The sequence below is a fragment of the Terrapene carolina genome, unplaced genomic scaffold (genome assembly GCF_002925995.2).
Source record: "Terrapene carolina triunguis isolate 2854851 unplaced genomic scaffold, T_m_triunguis-2.0 Scaffold175, whole genome shotgun sequence".
NCBI classification, from domain to species: Eukaryota; Metazoa; Chordata; order Testudines; family Emydidae; genus Terrapene; species Terrapene triunguis.
In genome coordinates this window covers 2,525,399-2,549,211 of record NW_020664526.1, presented here as the reverse complement: position 1 = coordinate 2,549,211, position 23,813 = coordinate 2,525,399, and the positions used below count along the sequence as shown (strand labels likewise).

The 23,813-nt window shown below is 45.3% G+C and overlaps 1 protein-coding gene across 1 annotated transcript in view; it reads left to right on the top strand.

The window, feature by feature from the left end:
- Positions 1-23,813, top strand: part of LOC112107634 (collagen alpha-3(VI) chain) — a 112,797-nt gene that overhangs the window by 84,992 nt on the left and 3,992 nt on the right. Inside the window, exons 40-44 of the mRNA XM_026653993.2 lie at positions 948-1,408; positions 4,315-4,578; positions 7,489-7,572; positions 12,307-12,486; positions 12,605-12,661. Of these exons, the coding sequence (XP_026509778.1) occupies positions 948-1,408; positions 4,315-4,578; positions 7,489-7,572; positions 12,307-12,486; positions 12,605-12,661 (1,046 nt within the window). The remainder of the gene's footprint in view (positions 1-947; positions 1,409-4,314; positions 4,579-7,488; positions 7,573-12,306; positions 12,487-12,604; positions 12,662-23,813) is intronic.

The following is a 23,813-nucleotide window of genomic DNA, read 5'->3' as shown; positions in this document are numbered from 1 at the left end:
GGAAGGGGCTCCGGGTTGGGGCGTGGGGGGCACTGGGGTTGAGGGGTTTGGGGTGCAGGAGGGGGCTCCAGGTTGGGACCGAGGGGTTCGGAGGGTGGGAGGGGGATCAAGGATGGGGCAGGCTGTTGGGGCACTAGGGGGGTGAGGGTTCTGGCTGGGGTATAGACTCTGGGGTGGGGCTGGGGATGAGGAGCTTGGGGTACAAGAAGGGGTTCTGGGCTGGGACCAAGGGGTTTGGTGGGCGGGAAGGGGATCAGGGCTGTAGCAGGGGATTGGGTCACGGGGTGGGGGGGGGGGCTCAGGGGTGCAGGCTCTGGGCGGCGCTTACCGCAAGCAGCTCCCGGAAGCATCTTCCCACTCTGGCTCCGAGTCGTGGCCAGGCGGCTCTGCACGCTTCCCTGTCTGCAGGCGCCACCCCTGCAGCTCCCATTGGCTGGGAACCGTGACCAATGGGAGCTGTGGGGGAGGTGCCTGCAGACAGAGAAGCACACAGAGCCGCCTGGCCATGCCTCCGTGTATTACCTAGGAGCCGGAGGGGGGGGGTCATGCCGGCAACCCCCCGACCCCGCTCCCTGGTAGGAGCTGAGGGCCAGATGTGGCCCGCAGACCATAGTTTCCCCACCCCTGTACTATAGGATACTTACAGTGCTATCTTATTAATGGCCTACTTACTAACAGAACTTGTAATGTGCCGGCCATGATAGTACTTAGGCGTAGCGTTCAGCTGTTTGGCAGAAATCCACCAGCTTTTCATTTCTGTATAGGCACAGTCTACAGCACAGGGAAGTCCATGGAAAGATTCCCATTGACTTAGTGGACTTTTATTAGTCCTTCTACCTCCAGAATTCTAGTATAACGTGAATAAAGATGTTATTGCCTGGTACAGCTACATTTTATGTTAAATAGAAAAATATACCGAGCTGTAACAACTGTTTTTGTTTAAACAGATATGTTGCAAACAATGTGACGACAAGTGCACCTACAACTATAACTGCAAGCGCAACTACCAGTGCTCGTAAAGCTACAACTACAACTGCAAACACAGCTACCAGTGCTCGTAAAGCTACAACGACAACTGCAAACACAGCTACCAGTGCTCGTAAAGCTACAATGACAACTGCAAACACAGCTACCAGTGCTCGTAAAGCTGCAACGACAACTGCAAACACAACTACCAGTGCTCGTAAAGCTACAACGACAACTGCGAACACAACTGCCAGTGCTCGTAAAGCTACAACGACAAGTGGAAACACAACTACCAGTGCTCGTAAAGCTACAACGACAACTGCAAACACAACTACCAGTGCTCGTAAAGCTACAGCTACAACTACAACTGGAAGCAAAACTCCCGGTGCACGTACAACTCCAACTCCCAGTGCAAGTACAGCTGCTACAGACAAACCAGCAGGTATGTACTGTATTCCCCGGTCTTCCCTTTTTTAGAAGATGGGCTGTGATCCAGGGTGTGAGCAATAAAATTCAGTGCTCACTTTTTAAAATACTGGGAAATAAAAAGTCAATGCTGTTGGTCTTAGAAAGGACTATATTCATTAAAAAGTGTCTAGAGGGCCAGATCCTCTACTGGTGTAAAGTGGTAAAATTTTATTGACTTCAATGGAGCTTTGTTGATTTACACCAGCGGGAGATCTGCCCCAACTTCTGTGCCTGGAAACTCCCACAAAGATTTGGTGGGATTGCGTGGCTATGAATGAATCAGAGACTAGAGAGAATTTATACTAAATAAAAGATATTTCTTCATTCAAATGCATTGTTGATTCTCAGTGGTTTAGATAGAATAAATATAGTAAACAATCTATACAGTCCAACCCAGTACTACTGGGTCATAGGTGTAATGCCATTGGCTTGACCTTGAGGGTCTTTAATAGCATTACAGCAGGGCTGAATTTGGCCCATTGTGGTTAAGCACATAGCCACTGTATAGGATCATTTGACTTCTGAGTCAACTAAATGGAAACGTCACAGTCTGTGCAGACAGAACCAATGCTGGCACCATATATGGGAAAATAAAGCCTCTTACATGAGCAGTGGTAATTTAAAAGAGCTATACCATATGCTTTTGTCAAGGGATTGCACAAGTCTTTACTTTTCAGTGACACAAGTAACAAAGAACATATGGCAGATGTACACTAAATGTTTGCAGAAAACACATATCTCCATGTAAATATACGGTTACACTTTCATTAGGGGTCAACTTTTTCATCAGCTTGCAGAGGAGACACAGTCTCATGGAGTTTTCAGCCAGTTTTCTAACGGTTTTATCCAACAGTCTATCATAGTTTTATCCAGAGCTAGGCAAATTCTTCATTGCAAATAATTTGACTCATTTAGACCTATTTTCTGTTCATAAATTACCCTTGGGTGGACATTGGGCTAGGGCTTCAGCTGGTACACCTCTACCCCGATATAACTCTGTCCTCGGGAGCCAAAAAATCTTACTGCGTTATAGGTGACACTGCGTTATATCGACCTTGCTTTGATCCGCTGGAGTGCGCAGCCCCCCCTTCCCCCGGAGCACTGCTTTACTGCGTTAGATCCAAATTTGTGTTATATCGGAGTAGAGGTGTATAACTCAGAAGTCAATGGAGCCATGCCAGCTTATAATGTGGCCCGCTGGTGTTTGCAGATTTGTTTGCCATTTGTAATTGCTAGGAACTTCATACAAACATATTTCAGTTTGTGGGAGGATTGTTTGCTTTGAAGATGTCTTTGACTAGTCACTATTTTTCTACATGGACCATGATCTGGTCACGTGTCGCATTGGATAGCTGGGTGATGGAAATTTTTATAAAGAGGAAGAGGGAAAGCAGAAATGTTTCAGTGCTCACATGAACATTTCTGCCACCGACCTTCACATGATAATATTTGTGTTCAAGGTTTCCCAAGCGTCCGCTTTCCGTGAACTTTCTTATGAACAAAAAATATTGCTGGTGCCAATGAGTGTGGAAAAGCCAATTCGCATCTTTTAGTCAACGAAACATTCAGAAATAGGTTTTTGCAGCTCCACCCAGCTCTAGTATTGTCTCTAGAAAGAAAATTATGTGTATGTGAATGAAAAGTATTGAAGAAATATTGTGCCATTTAGAACTGAATTGCTGATTTTGAGGAGTTGAAGTAACACATGGCACTACGTGCTTTCTTTTTTTAAGCTCTAACCCTGGTACCTATAAGTAAACTGGAGAGAGCAGAATAGGGTCTGGTCTATACTAGAAAATTAGGTCGGCATAGCTACATCACTCAAGGGTGTGAAAAATCCACACCCCTGAGCAGTGTAATTAAATTGACCTAAATCACCTTGTAGACAGCGCTAGGTTGATGGAAGAGTTCTTCTGCTGACCTAGCTACCGCGTCTCCGGGAGGTGGATCACCTACACGAACAGGAGAACTCCTCCCATTGGCATAAGTATAGTCTACACTCAAACACTGCTGTTTCAGTGCTGCTGTAGCATTTTAAGTGTAGACTAGCCCTAGGGAAGGGCTGGGGCTGTTCTGCTGTGGTCATGGGGCAATCTTCGTCCAAGACAGTAGCTCAGCAGCAGACCCTAAGGCGTGAAGCAGCCTTCACAGAGCTGCAGTGGTATCTGCAGCTACTGTCCTCCTGCCCCATTTCTGTGGGGATATTTTGGCCACATAATCACAGATCTACCAGCCCTGACTCTTCCCTCATTTGCGCAGGCCTCTCAAACCCTACTGCAGCAGTCCAGATTAAGCCTTCTCATTGCACATCCCTTGCAGTCTCCATGGGCTCCTCAAACCATGCCCTTTTTTGAGCACTCAACCCATCATGGTTGCACTATCCATTGATCTTTTCTGGTCCCACAATGGGGTGGGCAAGGATCAAGAGTTCTTTCTTAATGAACAAACATGAGATACTTGAGAAACACTGATTAAAGCAGTTTCCAAGTGTGAATTAAAGAGCATGATTCATTTTCTATAGAGCATCTTTAAAAATTCAGTTCAGAACCATGGTACTATACCATACATGGCATTTCAACCAAGATTTTCACAAGTGACCAGGAATTTGGGGTGTCTCAATTTTTGGGTGCCCAACTTGGCACCCCTTGAAGAGTCCTGAGTTTCAGGAAGGGCAGCACATCCACCCTCTGAAACTCACTTTTGAAAATATTGGCTGTAGTATTCTATAATCTGTTCCATACGGTGATAATTAAAGCCTTGGTTAACCTTCCCATCCTCCTCCTCAGGAACAGCTAATTGGACTAGAATTCCTTATGCACCAAACCCTCCCTGCAGCTTTTCTCTTCGAAGCCTCTGACTTTAGTTTGTGTTGCACTGCAGTTAAAGTGGAGAGTGAAATCCAGATCACTGACATCACTGAGAACAGCGCTAAGCTACGCTGGGTGAACCCTGAACCCCAGACCGTCGACTTCTTTGACATCTCCATCACCTCCACACAGGACCACTCTCTAGTCCTGAAGCTAAACTTAACCAGCACTGAACGGGTGATCGGAGGCCTTAGAAGCGGGCAGAAATACCAGGTAGCAATTACCGGGTACCACAAATCACAAGTCAAAGTAATCTACATGGGAACATTCAGCACAAGTAAGTGTCTTTCTGGGCATGTGGGATGGAATAAACATTTTTTCCAGGGAAGATGTTGAAAACATTAAATGGAAAAAATCACAAACAATGGAGAGTTATTTGGTGATGATTATGATGATTCATGCCTTGATAACGCTCAGTGTGTAACCATATGTCTTACATTCCACCTCTCAGTGCAGCAGCCTGGTCTGTAGTGCAGTGGCAAACAGAAATTTTTGCAATAGCAAATACAAGTTGTCATTTCAACTTAGTTAAATTGATGAAGATTTCAATGGAATTAGGCCATTCCCCAAAGAGGTATTTGTTTCTTATTGTGTGTACAGCCCCTACCACAATGGGGCCCTGATCTTTGACTCAGGCCTTCAGTATCAAAATAGCTCAGCTTCCCATCTGTCCTAGTATAACATATTATATGGGTCCATTCAGAGGGGATTAAGCAGCACGTTAGTCCTCTGGAGACCCAAACTCAAATCCACATGTAGGTAACTCATGAAAACCACCAAACATTTTGGCGCAGTCGGCGGTGGCTATTCAGGATAAGCCCAAGCTTTTTGCTGCTCAGTACTGAGGTGCATTGGCAGAGCAGTGTGGGGAAGATTGCCCTGTGCCTGCCAGCTCCATGACTGGCTCACTCTAGTGCTGGTAGAGCCTCTCCCAAGGCCCATTGGAGTCATCGGGAGGGTTTCCATTTATTTCAGTGGTTTTTGGATCACGCTTGTCGCAGTTGCTTACCTTTGCGAGCAATCAGTTCACCCACCAGAATGTTCAGAAAAGACGTCAGCCCGAAGAAGAGGCATTTGCATGAACTGAATTAGAAGCTAGGATGCCTAGTAAAAGGATTCCCCCTATCGCTGCTGCCTGCATACGCCCATACTTTGAAAAACAACCCTTCCCACAGAAGCACTGCTGCAGAATTTATGGAGAGGGCTGTGTCTTTCTGGCTGAGGATCGTTATTGAACCAGTCCTCTTGACTGCTGTTATACTTTGGGCAAAACCCAGTTTGGTGGAAACTTCCATTGTGAAGAAAGGCCTTTTCCAGGAGAGTTTGGGCTTGACAAGGTCTATGTATCCCTGATTACATTCAGCACAAATGTTATCATCAAAGCAGCTGTTGTGACAGACCCAGACCAGTGGGGTACAGGAGTCTGGTAGAGGGCAAATATACTGGTCACTGGATGAGTAGTTTTCTGTTCCCTGAGTGACCAGAGCAGGGGCTGCACTAGAGTAATCAGGAACCTGCTAGAACCAGTTAAGGCAGGCAGGCTAATTAGGACACCTGGAGTCAATTAAGAAGAAGCTGCTAGAATCAATTAAGGCAGGCTAATCAGGGCACCGGGGCTTTAAAAAGGAGCTCACTTCAGTTTGTGGTGCGAGTGTGAGGAGCTGGGAGCAAGAGGCGCAAGGAGCTGAGAGTGAGAGGGTGCGCTGCTGGAGGACTGAGGAGCACAAGCGTTATCAGACACCAGAAGAAAGGTCCTGTGGTGAGAATAAGGAAGGTGTTTGGAGGAGGCCATGGGGAAGTAGCCCAGGGAGTTGTAGCTGTCATGCAGCTGTTACAGGAGGCACTATAGACAGCTGCAGTCCACAGGGCCCTGGGCTGGAACCCGGAGTAGAGGGCGGGCCCGGGTTCCCCCCAAACCTCCCAATTGACCTGGACTGTGGGTTCTTCCAGAGGGGAAGGTTTCTGGGCTGTTCCCCAACCCACATGGTGAATCTCTGAGGCAAGAAAATCCACCAATAAGCGCAGGACCCACCAAGATAGAGGAGGAACTTTGTCACACTGTATAACTGCTACCGCATCTGGGAACTGCAAATTGCACTGGGGGGAGGGGGACCGACAGCATGCTCAGCTGTTGTACATTGGCATAGCTCCATTGGAACTGATGAGGCAGCACTGATTTACACCAACTGAGTATTTGGCCCACTGGGTGGGATCATCTCCCCTCTCCACCCAAATCCACATGTGAATCACCCTGTCCTATGCAGAAAGAAACCTATCAGTGTTAGCTACTTTTGGGCACCATCCCCTTCCTTCCTCCCAACCTTGTGGAAGGGGGGTTTGGAATCTGTACTATGGGGGGCGGGGGAGAAGGAGTATAGATGCATAAGGCAGCATGCCTTGTGGAGATTGATCTCCCCTCCACTCCAAAAGTCCTGGGAGCAGTTGTATCCAGGAGAGAGTTCTTGGTAGTGCACTTACATTGGGCCTGTGCTACCAGCAACTGTGTAGTGGGGTACTAGGGATCAGAGCAGGGCCTCCGTGCAGATCCCGGGGGATCCTGGAGTTTGAGAGCAGGCCCCATGGACCTTTCTAGGGGTTTCCAAACTCCCCAATAGAACAGTCAGGGGGAATCGCCATTAAAGGATTTTTATGGAGACTTTCTCCCCAGGAATCCCCGACAGTGGGATTTTTTCCCCGGGATGGTGTGATCTGGCCCAACGTAATCACTTATGCATAAACACCGTCTTTGTTATAATACAGAATAAAGCAGCCCATCCTGTTAGCATAGTTGCTGGAGGGAGAAAAATGAATCCCAAACACAGTTACTCTGACATGAGTTACTCATTGTCTCAGCTGCAGCCAATACACATTTCTAGAGTTTATGTATTTATGTAAACAAAACCAGCTCTGAACGTTGCAGCAGCTCTCCCTCCCCACACTAGCATATTTTGTTTGCCAACTCTTATTCCATTCCTTCCATAATCAATATGATCAAGGCTGTGTCCAGTTGACAAGCACAATTCCTGATCCAGACAGTAGATTTCTAGTAGGAAAGAAATAGAAGACAGGTGGCTGGCCTGGACAAGTTGCTAGGGGAGGTGGTGTTGGATTTCCTTTAGCTACATGTGTTGCTCTAGGATTTTTTTTCCCCTTTGGCTGATCATTCCATTTGGTTTTGCTCTTACAGAAAGTATGCCAGTGTCCAAGGCACAGTCAGTAGCGACTGCTAATCTGATGGTGAATACTGAGCCCTTGGAACGGCCAGAAATAGGTGAGTAGCAATGCACTTAGCAGTATGGGAGCAGTAGGTTCCATAATTACCTGTGTTGCGACCGTACTAGGTCCTCTGCTAGAGTTTGCTCTAGCTCCATTGAAGTCAATTGACTTCAGTGGGCCTTGATCAGATCCTAGTGTAAACTGCATGGAAATCAGTGAAGCGAAGATGATTTCCACCAGCAGAGGATCTGGCCCTTTATTTCTGTTATGAATGAAATTATTTCCTCAGGCAGTTAAGGTGCAAAGAGCTGGAAAAGTTCTGTTCCTTCAGGGTCAGATTCTGCTGGCCTGCCTGACCCAGAGCAGGACCTTACTCTGCAGAAAGTCACATTGATTTCAATATGACTGCTCAGGGAGTGAGGTACGACGTCCTGGTCCAAAGCCCATTGAAGTCAATAGGATTCTTTCCTTCAGTTTCAGGGGCCTTTGGATCAGTCCCCATATAAGTAAGCCTGGCACAATCCGGCTCTTAGGCCGATCCCAGGCATAACCCCATTAGCTGTTCTGTACTGTTCTCCTGACACCCTCCCTTTCTGACCTGAAGGTGTAATTGGTGCAGGATGCTCTATGGCCTGGTCTACACTAACCCCCCAAGTCGAAGTAAGGTACGCAACTTCAGCTACGTGAATAACGTAGCTGAAGTCGACATACCTTAGTTCGAACTTACCGCGGTTCAGACGTGGTCCACACGCGGCAGGCAGGCTCCCCGTCGACTCCGCGGTACTCCTCTCGCCGAGCTGGAGTACCGCAGTCGACGGCGATCACTTCCTGGTTCGACTTACCGCGTCCAGACCAGACACGATAAGTCGAACCCAGAACTTCGATTCCCAGCCGCCGAACTAGCGGCTGGGTGTAGACAAGCCCTTAGACACACTGCACCATTGTACTGGAGTGTCAGACTGGAGAAGGAATGAACCATTAGATGTTTGGTTCACTTGGCTCCTGGGTGTAACACAGAGCTCTACCCAAGATTCTGTGGCCTACTGGGGAGCAAAAGTGAAAGATTTCCCAGGAATCCTATGAAGAATGGTCATGTGACCTTTTGAGTTGGTTTAGTAAGCTTCCCTCACATTGTAAGTCCTACCACCTGCCCACCTTCCTCTTCATTTCTTCCACCATGGCATCAGTGGTTTATTGTACTAAACCATTAATGAGCAAGTAAGCAGATCCTATTCAGTGATTAACAATGTGTTTATTATTAACATTTGTTATTAACATGTAACCATTGTAATAATTAATACCTATAATGGCTCCTCCACTTTGTTTTAAATGACCATAAAGATATTACATTAAGGCTACCCCCCCTCCCAAAAAAAAAAAAAGAGAACGTTAAACACCTGATTGCACCTAATGTGATCAGTTACACCTCAGCTAGCACTGATCTCAGACCCCTGGCTGTAACACCTGATTCACAAATGAGGGAGCTCTGGACCCTCAACTCATGGAAAGCAGCATAGTTTCATTGCAGTCATTAGGGCGGCGCTGTTTTCCATCGGCAGAGGACCTGGCTCCCTGTCCGAACTGTAATCCTGAGGTTTGTAATCTTTATCCTGTTAAGACCTTATTGCTACCTTAACACCATTTTCTTTGAAAATAGGTTCTGTGAATTTGAGTTAAAAATGCAGACCTGGAGGGTGAGATTTTCAGAGCTGGCTAGGGGGTTTGGGTGCCAGATTCTCATTAATTTCTAATGGGAATTAGGAAGTTCTTGGGCCAAACCACACAGCCCCACTGAGGTCAATGGGGTTTGCCTGGATGTACATGAGGGTGAAATATGGCCCCTGTTCTTTAAACCAGATTGAGTTTATTCAAGTGATTTTTTTTTTTACATACACTTCCCCGGGTGCTGTGAAGGACTAGGATTCCTAGGAACATCTGAAAAATCTTTGCTAGCTTTCCTACGGTTAACACGGGCATGGGGGAGGGGTGGGGAGGGACAATCTTATTATGGGGGCAGTATGTATAACTGCCATTGCATTTCAATAGCACTGCTCAGCTGCAGCACTTTGAGCTTGCTGGCTCCAGAATAGAAATATTTCATTTCTTTGTTTGGACGACGAGCCATTGCTGAGATTGGCTGTAATACACTGAATGATTCCTTCAAAGTACATTCCTCTCTTCATTTGCTATCTTCCACCATTTCCATTGTCTGTGTGTGAACCATCTCCATTTTCTTTCCCCACCCCCTCCATGGTCCTTCACCTGGAATGACACAGCTACTCTGAGAGCACCAGCCCTTGTCTACACGTTTAACCCTTTGTTTGTCACACCTTCCAAAACAGCAGCACAAGATGTCTGGTGCACTATACATCTATGTGTCCATGTGTGACTTCATAGGACGTACAATGTACCGCGGGAATGCTTAAGGGTTGATATACGGAACAAAACCGAATCAAAATACATAAATTATACACAATACAATAGCTAATCATGGAATTGATACAGGCTCTCAGAGGACTAGGAAATTTGTTGCTTAGAGTGTCGTGGTACCAGGGGAGCCCAGGTTTCCAGTAGCTAGTGCTCTGGAGGAAACATGCCGTTTGATAAAGAGTTCAGTAGTTCATAAAGTGGCATAAGCTTATCTGGATTCCATCCAGGCGCTTAAGACATTAACCAGAATAGCATACTGGAAATACTGGGTTACGCAATCTTAACCTGCATACAAGCTTGTGTGTCAGTTATTTGGCACGGAAAAGAGGCACGTGTTCAAAGTAAGGGCCAAACCCTGCAGTCAAACTCCTATTAAAGGGAATGGGATTTTTGCCTGAGCAAGAACTGCAGACTCTAAGTAAAATACTTGAATCTTCAGTTATTTAAGTCAGACCTTATGAAATCAACGAGTTTTTAAAAAAATGTACTTTAAACCCAAAACTCATGCCAAGGCAAATAGGTTTTTGAATACACACTTCAGAGCGCAGTACCCTTCGAGTCCAAGCCTGCTCCCATTAAAAACCACAGCAGACTTCCCACTGATGTAAACTGGAGCAGGACTGGGCCACAGCAAGCAAACAATCCCTATCTAGAGATCTCAGAGAAAACCCAAGAAAATCCAACCACCATTCGCTCACAGAAACACCACCGATTCGGAACACTTGAAAATGACAGCTTACTCCTGGAACTCTCCGCTTAAGGAGACAGGGTTTTAAGTTAATTTTCCCTTTGAAATTCCAGACTACACGGTTTTCTGAGGAGCTTAAGGGAATTAGTCACACTACTCCCACTGACCTTCCAGGGAAGCTGGCTTCTTTAGCCTCCCTGACTTGGTATCTCAGTGGCTTCATAGGGTTTTAGCCACCTGGAGTACTGAGGAATTTCTTGCTATGGTACTTGAGCCCACACTGTATTTCATGCTTTCTGCCAAGATAGAAAACCTCAGCGATCTCTAAACTGACACCACTACCACATGATTCCTGCCATAGACAAATGTCCAACTCCGACTGACGGCCCAGTTATTCCTCAGAGCGCGTGCAATGGGGGTGTAATGGGGAACCACCGTGACTGCATACGGCATAATGCCACAGGGAAGCTGGGGGCTTCCCAAAGTGATACTTGCTAGGCCTGTTGAAAAGGTGCAGGGTGTGTTTCCTGCTGCCACTGGCTGGAGGTGGTGTTGATCAGCCCTCATCCCCATCCTGGTCCCTTTGGGCTGTCCAGCATTGCCATCAGTGCTAGAAATGTCCTCCTCCTCCCAATCCCAACCCCACACACTGTCCCCAGAGAGCATTAGCAGCTGCACTGTGGCTCTCTTCTGCATTGGTGCACACAGGGAATCCTTGTGCCCTCGGACATGGGCATCTCTGAGCCAGCTCATGCCACCCTTGCCCACAGAGGAGCAACCTTACTCAGTGAACGGTTCCATTAAAAACAATAGGGCTGCTCCTGGAGTACAGAATTACCCAGCTTACATAAAGCGGCACAGCCTGGCCCATGACTTGCCCCTCAGTAACGGATGAGCTGACACGGACTACCCCTGTGCTGTGTTTTTCTGCTGAGATCTGCTTGGTAGCAAACTGGAGAGGATCATGAAATCTTACATTTACTGCAAAACGACATCCCAGTCCGATGTTTCGCTCAATTCAGCGCAATCCCTGTGACCCCCCCCCCCCCGCCTCCCTGGTTTCTGAGGGTTTTGCTTAGAGAGGGTCAGACTGTGAACCCATGATGAGCTGTTATTTGCACAGGTAGTTCCCATTAACCACGCCTGTGAATAACTGCTCACCATTGGAGCATGGAGCTCACAGTCCGGCCCGGAGAAATCGGGTTTTGACAAATATTGAAATTAGGCCAAAAAATTGTTTTGTTTTATCATGAAACCATGGCAAACAGAATGTCCCTGATTTCACTTGGGCAGTGAAATGTTTTACACTGTTCTGGCACTTTCACCATGCTCTGGTCTGCCTCTGACTACTACATTGCATTGAGTTGGCGCTTATGTCCTAGGCTAGGTAGAGGCACGTACAAGCATAGCACATTTCCTGCAAACCTATGCAAAAAAAAAAAAAAAAATCTGAGGCGCATGCACCAGCTGCTTGGCATGTTTGATCTGGTGGGGTTCGTGCAAGAGTATGTGCAGATATGACCTGGCACAAGCAGGGTTCCGGCCAGGCCCAGTTCTACTGATGATTTTTTTAAATGCTTTATTTTCTTTTTTTTTTTTTTTTGCTTTCTTTGCCTTTTCAGCTTTTAACCCTTTCAGAGTCATTTAACGTTTGCACATTTTGAAATGCAGATTTGACAGATCCTTGCTTGCTGGATTTTGACATGGGCACACAGTGCAAGGAGTATCAGGTTATGTGGTTCTTTGACTACAAAAACAAGATCTGCACCCAGATTTGGTATGGTGGGTGCGGCGGTAATGCCAATAGATTTGAGACAGAAGCTGATTGCATTAGCAGATGCTTGAAGCCATGTAAGTACCACACGGGGTTAACCATTTTTGCACTTTTATAATATTGTCAAATAAAATTTTAGACTGGGAAGAAATTTTGGTTTAGAAACAAAACCCCACACACTTTTTCCCCCTACAGCGGCTGAGAAAGTCATGCAGCAACAGCAACCGCCCCTTGAGAAAAGATTATTGCCAGGTAAAAGCACAAATGCAGCAGATCCTGCATTTAATCTCACTGCTCTGGCCACTTCTGTTGCAAGCTTTGCCACTGTGGGACTAGGGCAAATGTAACCAGAAAGTATGTTTTTTTTTCACTTGTCCACTTGACCAGCTGAGAGGATCTCATCACGTGCTTTGCATGGACACGCTGTCGGCATGCCTCATGTTGCATCCAGAAACGCAGTGTTGACACGAGTTAATTACAAACTGTAGTTACAGCAAAACTGGGTAGTTTATTTCGTGATAAGTATATAGTCACCGAATTGGAGAGGATTGCAATCACCAGGAAACTCGTGTTAGCACTGTTGTGTTGTCCCCTGGTAACTGTGTCCCTAACTAATGTCCTCACTCTGTTGTATGCATTTGGTTTTATGCAGATAGTTACTCCTGGGGGAATTCTGTGCCAAAAAATCCAAAATTCTGCGCCAAAAAATCCAAAATTCTGCATATTTTATTTGTCAAAATAATGACATATAATCACACCAGTTTCACTTATTTTGGTAATTTATTTAAACTACCATACAGAAAAAAAATCACGATAACTGTTCAGGATTTCCTAAACACATGAAAGTTAAGTTACAAACACCCTGCCATCCAGTTATAATCCTGGATTTTCATTTAAATTACGTTACTTGTATTTTGGTGTTTGGTGTTCTGTAAAGTAGAATGTCACTTTATATGGCCCAGACTTTCACACATGAAAGTTATACAGTTTTGCTAATCATTGGCCTGTATTTTTTTTTTAAAATGGATAAGTAAAATAGATCCTGAGCTGTAATCGAACCCCATTGTGCCTCTCTGGCACAGGAAAAAAAGGGAGAAAGCACATAGACCTTCCTAGCTGAGGAGTCCGTTACTGTCCTTTACAATAAGCCTCCTTTACACCACTCTGGCAAGGTAAAGGAGCCTTAATTGACTAAGAATGGGAATAATTCACTAACAATGGGAACATTAGCAGCCTGCCTGCTTAGTTGTTACATTTCTGCTCTGCTTCAGGGACAGAGCCTGCTTCACACAGCCCTAGGCCTCCAAGCCCGGGATGCAGCAACAGCATCTCCCCTGCAGGGTGATCTGCTCTCTCTGCTCCTCCCAACAGACTTGCCCGGGTTGCCAGGGAGGGGGCCTGTGTTCCCCACAGATTTCTTGGCTCCCTCATTTTTCTGCAGGGGAGCCAAGAAATCTGCGGAAGGTATGAATTCTGTGCCCCCCAGGGGTGCAGAATTCTCCCAGGAGTAAAGTAGTGCAGATCTGTACACTTTTCTTTAACTGAACTACTCAATTGAAAAATATTCCTCATTGCTTGGGTCTTGAGTCCAGATGTTCCCCTTATGTGGAAAAACCCACAAGAAATGGGGGGGGGGGACCCACACTAGAAAACTGCAATGTTCTCCTTAAGGAATTTCCTCTGCTCTAATGTGAGGGTTTCCAGCTTTGTAGACTGGACAGAGGGTGTAGCCAACAATTGCATGGGATCTTGAAGATCAATGCACAACAGACTTCCTCCTCCATAGCGATGGTCATAGGACAAAAACCTGAATAGAAGTCCTGCCAGCATTGATGGAGCTCTGTCTCCAGCCCACTCTATGAGAGGGGAGACAAACCCAGGAAGGAAGCGAATGCCAGGGAACCACAACAATGTAGGGCTCAAAGGGACCTTGAGAGGTCATCTAATCCAATTGCTAGAGGCAACATGCAGTGTAGCCAATAAAGCCATCTGGGAAATGGGATTTTTCTTCAAGTGATGGTCGCTGTGTGTGAAATATACATAGGGACCACACATCTCAAAGATCCTCCAGTTACAGATAAGTAACCTCCTCTTTCAGTAATGCAAAAATGTTGAGTTTTTGAAAAAAAAATCATCTCAAATCAGGATGAATTTTGTAGGGGAAAATTTCAATTCTGCAGATCAGAGATCAGGGATTTTGGTGCAAAGAGATGAAGAACAGCTGTAAAATTGGGATATACGTGAGATTCCAAACCCAGCCAAACTTTAGGATTCTTTGGATGCAGAACTCTGCTTCAGGACCATCTCCGTATGTTTTAAGTACAAAATGACCTTTACGTTTACTATGGAATAAACAAATCTAAACAGTAGCAGCCCAAGCCTAGCATTCCAGTCATACTTATCTGTGTGAGACGGGATCAAGTAAAGCCATGACTCACAGTGGCCCCCTCCTCTCTTTCAATTATGTGCTATATGGCCACAGCTTAAAGTCCGTTTCAGTTAATTAGGAGGTCTGAACAAAATTCAGAACACAACACTGTGATTAGACCCAGCTTGCCTGGGTAATTTTTTGTCTACTGCAAGCTTTAGACACAAATCTTCTTAGCGTATGCGCAACATGTCTCAGCTGGCACGGATTCATCACCGAATTTGGTCCGCTGGTTGGATCATTAGCTTGCCTGGCCCGGAGTGCGACATGAATGCTGATCTGTGCCCCCCCCAGACACCAGTTAGATGCACTGAAACTTGTTAGAGTCCCGATGCCTAAACAAATAACAAGAATTCGGTCAATTGTCTGAATGATTTGCTCATTAATAGCACAGTTTTCCCACACTTGAAATTCACCCGGTGGACACACGAGAAATCATAGTGAGTCAAAAGAGGCACTCCTTATTCAAGCAGAACTCCCATTGACCACAGTGGGAATTGAGATTGCCCAGTGTCACAGACGAGTGCTTAGTGTGCTGCACAATTGAGCCCATAATCACCCTGACATAAGAAACATTGAAAGTTTAGGCAGAGAGGGAGACCCTGAAGGTAATGTGGTGGGTGAGGCTGGAGAATGGAGTTTGAAAAGGGGTCAGAATAGAGCTGACGTTACTTACATAACACCTTTTATCCAGGAATATCAATGTACTTTACTAAGGCGAGTGGTAGCCTTATTTTAGCAAGAGGGTAAATTACTTGCCCAAGATTACATCAAGTCAGATTAAATTAAAGTCCTCTGGTTCTCAGTCCCCTGGACTAACAGCCAGTTGGCACAGCCTCCCTGTAAAACAACTGCTCTCAAAATACCCACAGAAGAAATTACCTACGGTTAGGAAAATTGAGAAAGAATGCAGAATGAATGGCAAGAGCTGCTATGAAACAGACGAAAGAAAGGCTAACGAGATCATAGGAGGCACATGGAGACTTGTGTAAATAAGAAGCTAATTAGCCACAGAAAGTAGCAAACAACAAAGGAAAAATAACCTGGAAAATGCAAAACTATCACGCAGAGGACAAAAGCTGAAACAGGGAAAAGGAAAGGAAATGAATTGCGTAAGCAACATAGATGAAGCCCAAATAACGGCACAAAAACAAGATCTCCACATCCTCTGCTGAAGCACCAAGGCCTTAACGTCAATCATGTGCGTTAGTGCTTTCCTGAACAGGGAAGCTTTGCTGAATCAAGGCCCCAAATAGAGTAAAAGCTTTGTTATCCGGCATGTTGAGGGAGTTGGGGGTGCTGGTAAGTAAAAAATTCTGGTTAACTAAGAGGGAGGGAGTTTGGGTATGAGAGGGGGCTCAGGACTGGAGGTTGGGAAGCGGCAGGGGGTGCCTGATCCAGGCACCCCCCCACAGCTCCCATTGGCCGTGGGGTGGGGTGGGGTGGGGGCAGCGCACAGAGCTGTCTACCCGCACCTCCATCTAGGAGCAGCTGGGATGTGTTGCCACTTGCAGGGAATTGCCTGAGGTAAGCGCTGCCCAGATCCAGCACCCTGCACCCCCCCCGCACCCAAACTCTGAGGGCCCGTGTCCTGCACCCCCTCCCACACTCCAAACCCCTCATGGCTGTTCCTCCGCTTAGAAGCAGCAGGGACATGTCACCACTTTTGGGGAGCCACGCAGAGCCAGCTAGGGAGCCTGCTGGCCCCACACCAACCGGACTATAAACCGGACGTTCCATGAAGATCAGAAATGCTGGTTTATAGATCTTTCCGGCTGGTAAAGTGCCGGATCACACAGCTTTTACTCTAAGCTTAATTCTTCAGTGTTCCCTAAAAGTCAATGGGAGTTTGGCTCGACCTAGAGTCTCTCAAGAACTGCAGGTTATAATCCACTGGCTGAAGGTGGAGCCTTGAAAATGCATGAAAGAAATTAAAAGATTTAACTAGCACTCAAAAAAGAGCAAAAGGAAGACAGGGTCAGCACCTCTGCAAATTACTGCACAATCCAGAACCTGACACGTGACCAGATAATATCACTTATTAGCAACAAAAATGCTGTGTATTGTGGAAAGCTAATCAGAGAAGGAGGTTTAAAAACGCTCTTAGAGGTCTATGAAAAGGACTGGACTGATAAGAAAGTATCACGTTAGAGCAGAGGTGCCATTGTGTAACAGTCAAAGTCAATTTAGCCTAATAGGAAAACTGGAAAGACACTGTTTTGCTATCTGCTATAGCCAAATCTTCGGGAAGCTCATTCTGAGTCAGAATTAAAGCAGAGAGTAACGTAAATCATTCATGGTGAATAATTTAGCCTTCTGGACTAGCTATGAGCAGGATTTCCTTGCATGTATTGCTCATGAACAGATCACTGCAAATGTTCAATATTCACTCTCCAAGATATGTCAGGTAGTTCATTGGTTGGATAAGTCACATGGTTCCCACTAGCCACCACTCTCCAGTCACCCAGCTGTGAAGCCAGTGCAGAAAGAAGGGTGGCAATACCACCCCCCACCCACAAGAGCCAGATTTCACGGGGAAACCAGATTTCATGGTCCATGATGCATTTTTCATGGTCGTGAATTTGGTAGGGTCCTAATTATGGTAAATCATTGAAATAAGCAAACACCTAAATGGCTCCCTGAATTCTCTGGATTAGGAGACAGCGCTATAAACATCCATTACACTAGAGCCCTGCGCAGATACAAATTTATACCTGTGGATGCAGATATCCGCGGATAGAAACCAGTATCTGCAGAACTGCAGGGCTATCCCGGGAACCACAGCGGCGAAAGGAGCAGAATGTGGGGCGGGCACCAGGACCACCAGCAGCTGTCCCTGGGTGCGCTCTTGTGTTCAAGCAGCGCACACCCCCCCCCAGACAGGAGATGCAGACAGCTGCATGGAAGGGCTGGGGGTGGTACAGACCCACCGGAGCACAGTGCTGGGGCCGGTACCGGTACAGCCACGCCGGAGGAGCTGCTGGTGCGGGGTGCTGGCTCCTGGGAGCGGCGGCCCCACGTTCTGCTTCTTTCACTGCTGCAGTTCCTTGAGAGCCCTGCGGTTCCGTGGATACCAATTTCTATCCGCGGGTATAAAGTTGTATCCGCGCAGGACTCTACGTTAAACACTCCCATAAATACTAAGGGCCCAGTGGCTGCAAAGATGTATGATGAAGCATATGCAAGGAGAGCTACATCTTCCAACTTCTAGGCTTGCGTCTGAGTCTGGGCTGAAGCAGTCATGTTGCACTGAATGTAATGATTGCCCCCAAATGGCCTTTCTGAGAGAATCAAAGTAACGTGGAATTGATGAACAACCATCAACTACCCAAGATGCAAAGATAGAGGCTAACTACGAAGACTAACACACAGTATGTCCCTCCAACTGACACGGAAATGAAAACTCCCTCACTATGAAGGTAGAAACAAAGAAGAGAGTCAGACTGGTCAGGAACTAATTTAACAAGCAGAGATGAAAGTTAGAAGCAGACGGGATGGTTGCTTTGGATCTGGGTTTGCTAATAAGGCTCTGTAGCACATAAAGGAGAGGTAAGAAGGTGAGCACGAAAACATTACCTACATGATGCTTTCAAAAAGCAGGTAGCTCCAGAGAGTTTTAACAAAAGGCAGTAGAAGAAGAAACCTCTTCTCTGAACACTGAGGTTGTGTCTGTGTACAAAGTGCAACATCAAAAAGAACAAGTGGGCCCCATTAACAATATACAAAAGGACTCATTTCTATTACCTGTACCCATGAAGGCTGAGATCTTCCAGGGTGATGTGTGTCCACATGGCATCTGATTGAAACCAAAGTTCCTTTGACAATCAGGCCCTTCCGTCTTTCCAACACTCTTAAGATTCTCCTGTATTTTTTGGTCCATGTAATAACCGCAGGCTGTTGTTATTCTACATTATCAACATACACAGTTTCATAAATCTTCAGCTATGGTACAGCAGAAACAATCCTGAAGTTGAATTTGAAATTTGATGTGTACAAAGTAAAACAGTAGTTGACTTTTACTGTGTATCAACTGATCTAGAATATCCTCTAACTCCTTGTTAGTGTTAAAAAGGAGGAGAGGGTGCAACCTAACTATGTAGACTCTGTACTGCAGAGGACTAACTACTACTACCTATACATACCACGATCAGACAGCTTTGCTTACCAGCTGGATTCCATAACGGAGCACCAGAACTTGGAGTAGATTGATTTTTATATGTGTAAGTGCTGGCTTTTATATTTGACCGTGGCCGATTGGAATGTAAAAAGCAGTGAGCTGGAGTGTTGTTTTTTAAGACAACACCCTCCTCTCCCAAAGGCCTGGAAAAGCTTTTGGCTGCAGAAGTCCATCAACAAAGCTGAATTGAAAGATCTCTATTGATTGCAGACTTGTAGGGGACAATGGATAGAAATGGCAAGGGCTAGAAAAGTGCTTTTAAAACTTTCTCCTATCTCAGAATTGCAGTTCCTAGTGTCAATGGATTATACATCACAATAAACTGTTAGCCATAGAGAACTGTTAAACAGAGCAGCCAACAAATGTCCAATGTGATTCCAGTAGGGAGGATGGACAGTTTGAGGTTGAACTGATTGACACATTGGAATTTCTTTTAGCAAAGATATACTCAGATATATGTGATCATAAAACAGAGAGACTCTTAATATAGCTTAAAGCATCATAGTGGGGAACCCCCCCCCCCTAGTTCAAATGAAGAGCAGATTTGATTTTATATCTCAGGGATAGGCAACCTATGGCACACGTGCCGAAGGCAGCATGCGAGCTGATTTTCAGTGGCACTCACACTGCCCAGGTCCTGGCCACCAGTCCGGGGGGCTCTGCATTTTAATTTAATTTTAAATGAAACTTCTTAAACATTTAAAAGAACCTTATTTACTTTACATACAACAATAGTTTAGTTATATATTATAGACTTATAGAAAGAGACCTTCTAAAAACGTTAAAATGTATTACTGGCACGCGAAACCTTAAATTAGAGTGAATAAATGAAGATTCGGCACACCACTTCTGAAAGGTTGCCGACCCCTGTTATATATGCCAGATTCTGAGCCAGAAGTATAATTGTATGAAGTACACAACTGCATACATAGGGGGGTGCGTGTGTGATGACAATGTGATAAATTGCATGGGTTTGTGATAAAGATACTTACATATATCACACACTTATGACTGCATCTCCAGGCCCTTAATCGATCTCCTGGGATTTATTCTAACATTCGAAACCCCTGAGTAGCTTCCAGGACCTACCATTATTATTTATTTTGATCAACTTGCCACTGGAATCTTTTCTCTGGAGTTCTTTGCTAGACCTGTTTTCTAATTAGACTTTCAGTAGCATAGTTCAAGGTCATTCCACAAAATAGAGCTTAGGGAGTATTAAGTCTTGTTCTTTAGGATCTGCCTGAGCTTAAGAAACTAGCTTGCAAATGTACTTTCATTCCTCCAGTCTTCCAGGTTGGAACCCTGGTGCCGTCAAAGGCCCCAATCCTGGAAACAAACAAACAAACCGACCCCCATAAAACAACAACAAAATAGGCAGGGAGGCGCTCTCATTATTTAAAAATAACGAGAAGGGAAACTATACTCAGCCCCTAACAGATTTCTCTCATTTTTAATGAGAAAAAGTCCTTTAGCCTCAATGTTGATGTAAAATTGCTTTATAGGAAACTGGGGTCTGATCCCACAACCATTTAGTCCCATGATTAGTCCTTACTTGGCCAGGTAGGCCCGTTAAGTTCAGTGGGTTGTTTTGTGGGAAGGAGAATTACTCTTCGGGCCTTCCGTGCTTTGTTAACATTAACTAACATTTGTAATCAGGGTGAGGACTGCCGAAAACATTGTAGCTGTAATGCGTGTAGGCCGAGATTTCTGAAAGTGACTAGTCAATTGAATAGCTCAAGTTTTCGATGTCCAACTTGCCACACCTTCCAAAGGGCCTGATTTTAAGGGGTCTCAAGCTGGGAGCCCCAATGCTGAGTTACCTCAAATCCCTAGTCACTTTTGAAAATCCTGTTTATATATTGAACTGTACTTTACAGAAGCCTAGGCTAAATTTCATTCTGGAAAGGAAGGCAAAGGTTTTTAAATTAAAAAAAAAAAAAAGTACTCTTGATCTGATGCAAAATTAAGCATGTAAAAAGTAGTTATTTCCACTTTGAACGTCTTGCAAAACTGAATGCAAATATTGCCAGCCCTGAAAGGCATTTATTAGCTTTAGCCTGCTTTTCCCCCTTGCAGCTGTTTACGAACTACATAAACACATGATGAATTTGTTACCCATGTTCCCAAGCGACGGGGAAATATTGCAACAATTAGAACATCAGCCTTCCTCTCCGCCCCAACTAATTGGTTTTATTTTCTTGTTTTTGTGTGTGCTGCGTGTGATTTTTAATCCCGTGGCAGGCTGGAAAAGGTCAGTCTGAAACAAAAGAGAACAAGCAACTGGAAATATTGAGGAAGATGCTTGGGTCCCACGGATCTGTGCTTGGCACAGCACCCCAGAGGGGTGTCAAAGACGGTTGTTTGCCAATTTTAAACTTCACCCCTTAATCCAGAGGCCAACTAAACCCCCAGATTAGGGCAGCTTCAGGACTGCTCTAACTTGCGTTCCTTGCTGATGGCTTCCAAGTGGCTGCTATGCCAGACCGAGATTGCCAGGGCATAGCACACAACTCCTGTCCCCAATTCACCTCCTTGCACCAGAGCCTGCAGAATGGGAGTGCCTCAAGCCAGCTTTGTGTCCCCCTTCTTTGTAGCACTGGAGCAACACAAAAAGCCTGAGCAGAGGACCAGGATCTCCCCCATTGCTGACAAATAACCAGAAGAGAAACTATTCTTTAATAAATAGAAAAATAAATGACCAAGGACCAGATTTTTAAAAGTATTTAGGTGCCTAACGCCGAGTGATTTCAATGAGAGTTGTAATATAAATCCACTTATATGACGACCATCGACTCTGATACTGTAAAGTTCAGGTTCCCATAGAGTTCTGTCCCTATCGATAGAGTGTAGCTGCTATGGGACCTTATTTTTATCTGTACCTAATCAATCAGCCATTGCACTTACTACTCCATGGGTGTATTTAGATGCATTAGTCTTCGTTTTGCACTTGGATCAGAGCAGGAACTCCAGGGCCAAGTCTTCTCACTAGATTCTGCCTGCCTCACCATTGCCATTTAAGGCATGTATTTTTTCTTGCCTGTGGCGGATACTGAACTGCTCAGAAATAGGCAGTGCTTTTTACATGGCAGGCTATTGAAAATAAATAGAGTTATACTAAACAGGTACATTGTCTTTCTATGAAAGGCTGTGGTTTTATAATCCGGATTCCATGCATGGGCTGTCTTGGTGGTGAATCTATCTGGCTAATATATCATTTCTTGTGAGGGCAGGGAGCGCTGTCTGGTATGTGCTTCTATGCTATAACCTCAGCTAAGAGATTTGTATCTGTATACTGACAAAAACTGGACTTTTATACTCCAGGTAGGGCAGCACACATTGTAGCCAACAATGACTCTGATGCTGGTCCTAAGTATATTTTGTAGAGGACCCCAGTGAAGGGATCAGGGCAGCTCACTGAGCTAAAGCTGCAAACCCTTTCTGCTTCCCCTGCCAACCCCGCTGGGGTCCCTTTGCCTATTATACATCCTCTGCACCAGGAGAGTGTATCGAGTCCACGCTCTTTGACACCTGGCTCTGAGTCATTAAGGATCGTGCTGTGACCAGAACGTAAATGGAAAGGCTTCTAACATCCCATCAGGTCCCATGGAGAACCGTGTGACTAAGTGATTTTTTGGTTCAGTTGCAGAACTGAAGACCAAAAAAAAAAAATGGTTCAGAGCAACCCAAAATAAACCTTTTTCGATTTTTGGGGTGAAACAAAAAAGTTGAAGCAAAAGTGTTTTGGGTCAAATGAACTGTTTTGTTAGTTTTCAAAGGTTTGGGGGTTTTTTCACTTATTTTTTTTTAAATGGTGTGAAATTCCGAAATGAAAACTCAACATGTTTTTGGTTCGGAAATGGCCAAACAAATCATTTGGACATTTCCAAATTTTTTCTTTGCTTGACCAAAACAATTTGCCGCACTCTACCTGAGCCTGCAAATGATTGTGGTCAACCCAAATCTGCTTTCTTCAGCAAAAAAAAATTATTTGCACAAAAAATGTTGCCCTGCAATTGTCCTATGGAGCAGCCCCCTTAGCTGGGGTAAATGATGGGGCTGATTTACATGGGCTGCACCTATTTACACCACCTGGAGATCAGAGGACCCAACTGTGGCTTAAGTTGCAAATATGGGGGGAGGGATAGCTCAGTGGTGGGCACATTGGCCTGCTAAACCCAGGGTTGAAAGTTCAATCCTTGAGGGGGCCATTTAGGGAACTGGGGTGAAAATCAGTCTGGGGATTGGTCCTGCTTTGAGCAGGGGGTTGGACTAGATAACCTCCTGAGGTCCCTTCCAAACCCTGATATTCTATGATTCACTAAAAAAATCCAGAGAATTTTGTTTGTGTGCAGATGGCACATCTCCAGAAATGGCTCTATGAGCAAAAGCATCTTGACTCTGACATACCATGTGCAGATATTTAGCTCAGACTGGTTTCAGTGGACCGGGCCAACCTAATATCAGGTACATTCAATAATAAGCTAACTAAATATAAGAAGTTATATTCAGCCTACACTGTCTAAGAACAGTGTCCCTAAGTGAGAGTAGAGGGATTATGTCCCAAATTACCTTAGTTCAGATGGCATCTATAGCATTCACAGATTTTGTACATATGAGAAGAATATGGTATTTTAGGGCAGAAATGGGGTAACGCAGGTGGCGAGTGCCACAGACTGCTGTAAGCCCTTCTCACCAAAGGATTTCCCCTGTGTGTGTTTGAGAGAGAGAATTCAGCAGCCAGCGACAGCAAGCCGGGATTGGTCCTGCTTTGAGCAGGGGGTTGGACTAGATGACCT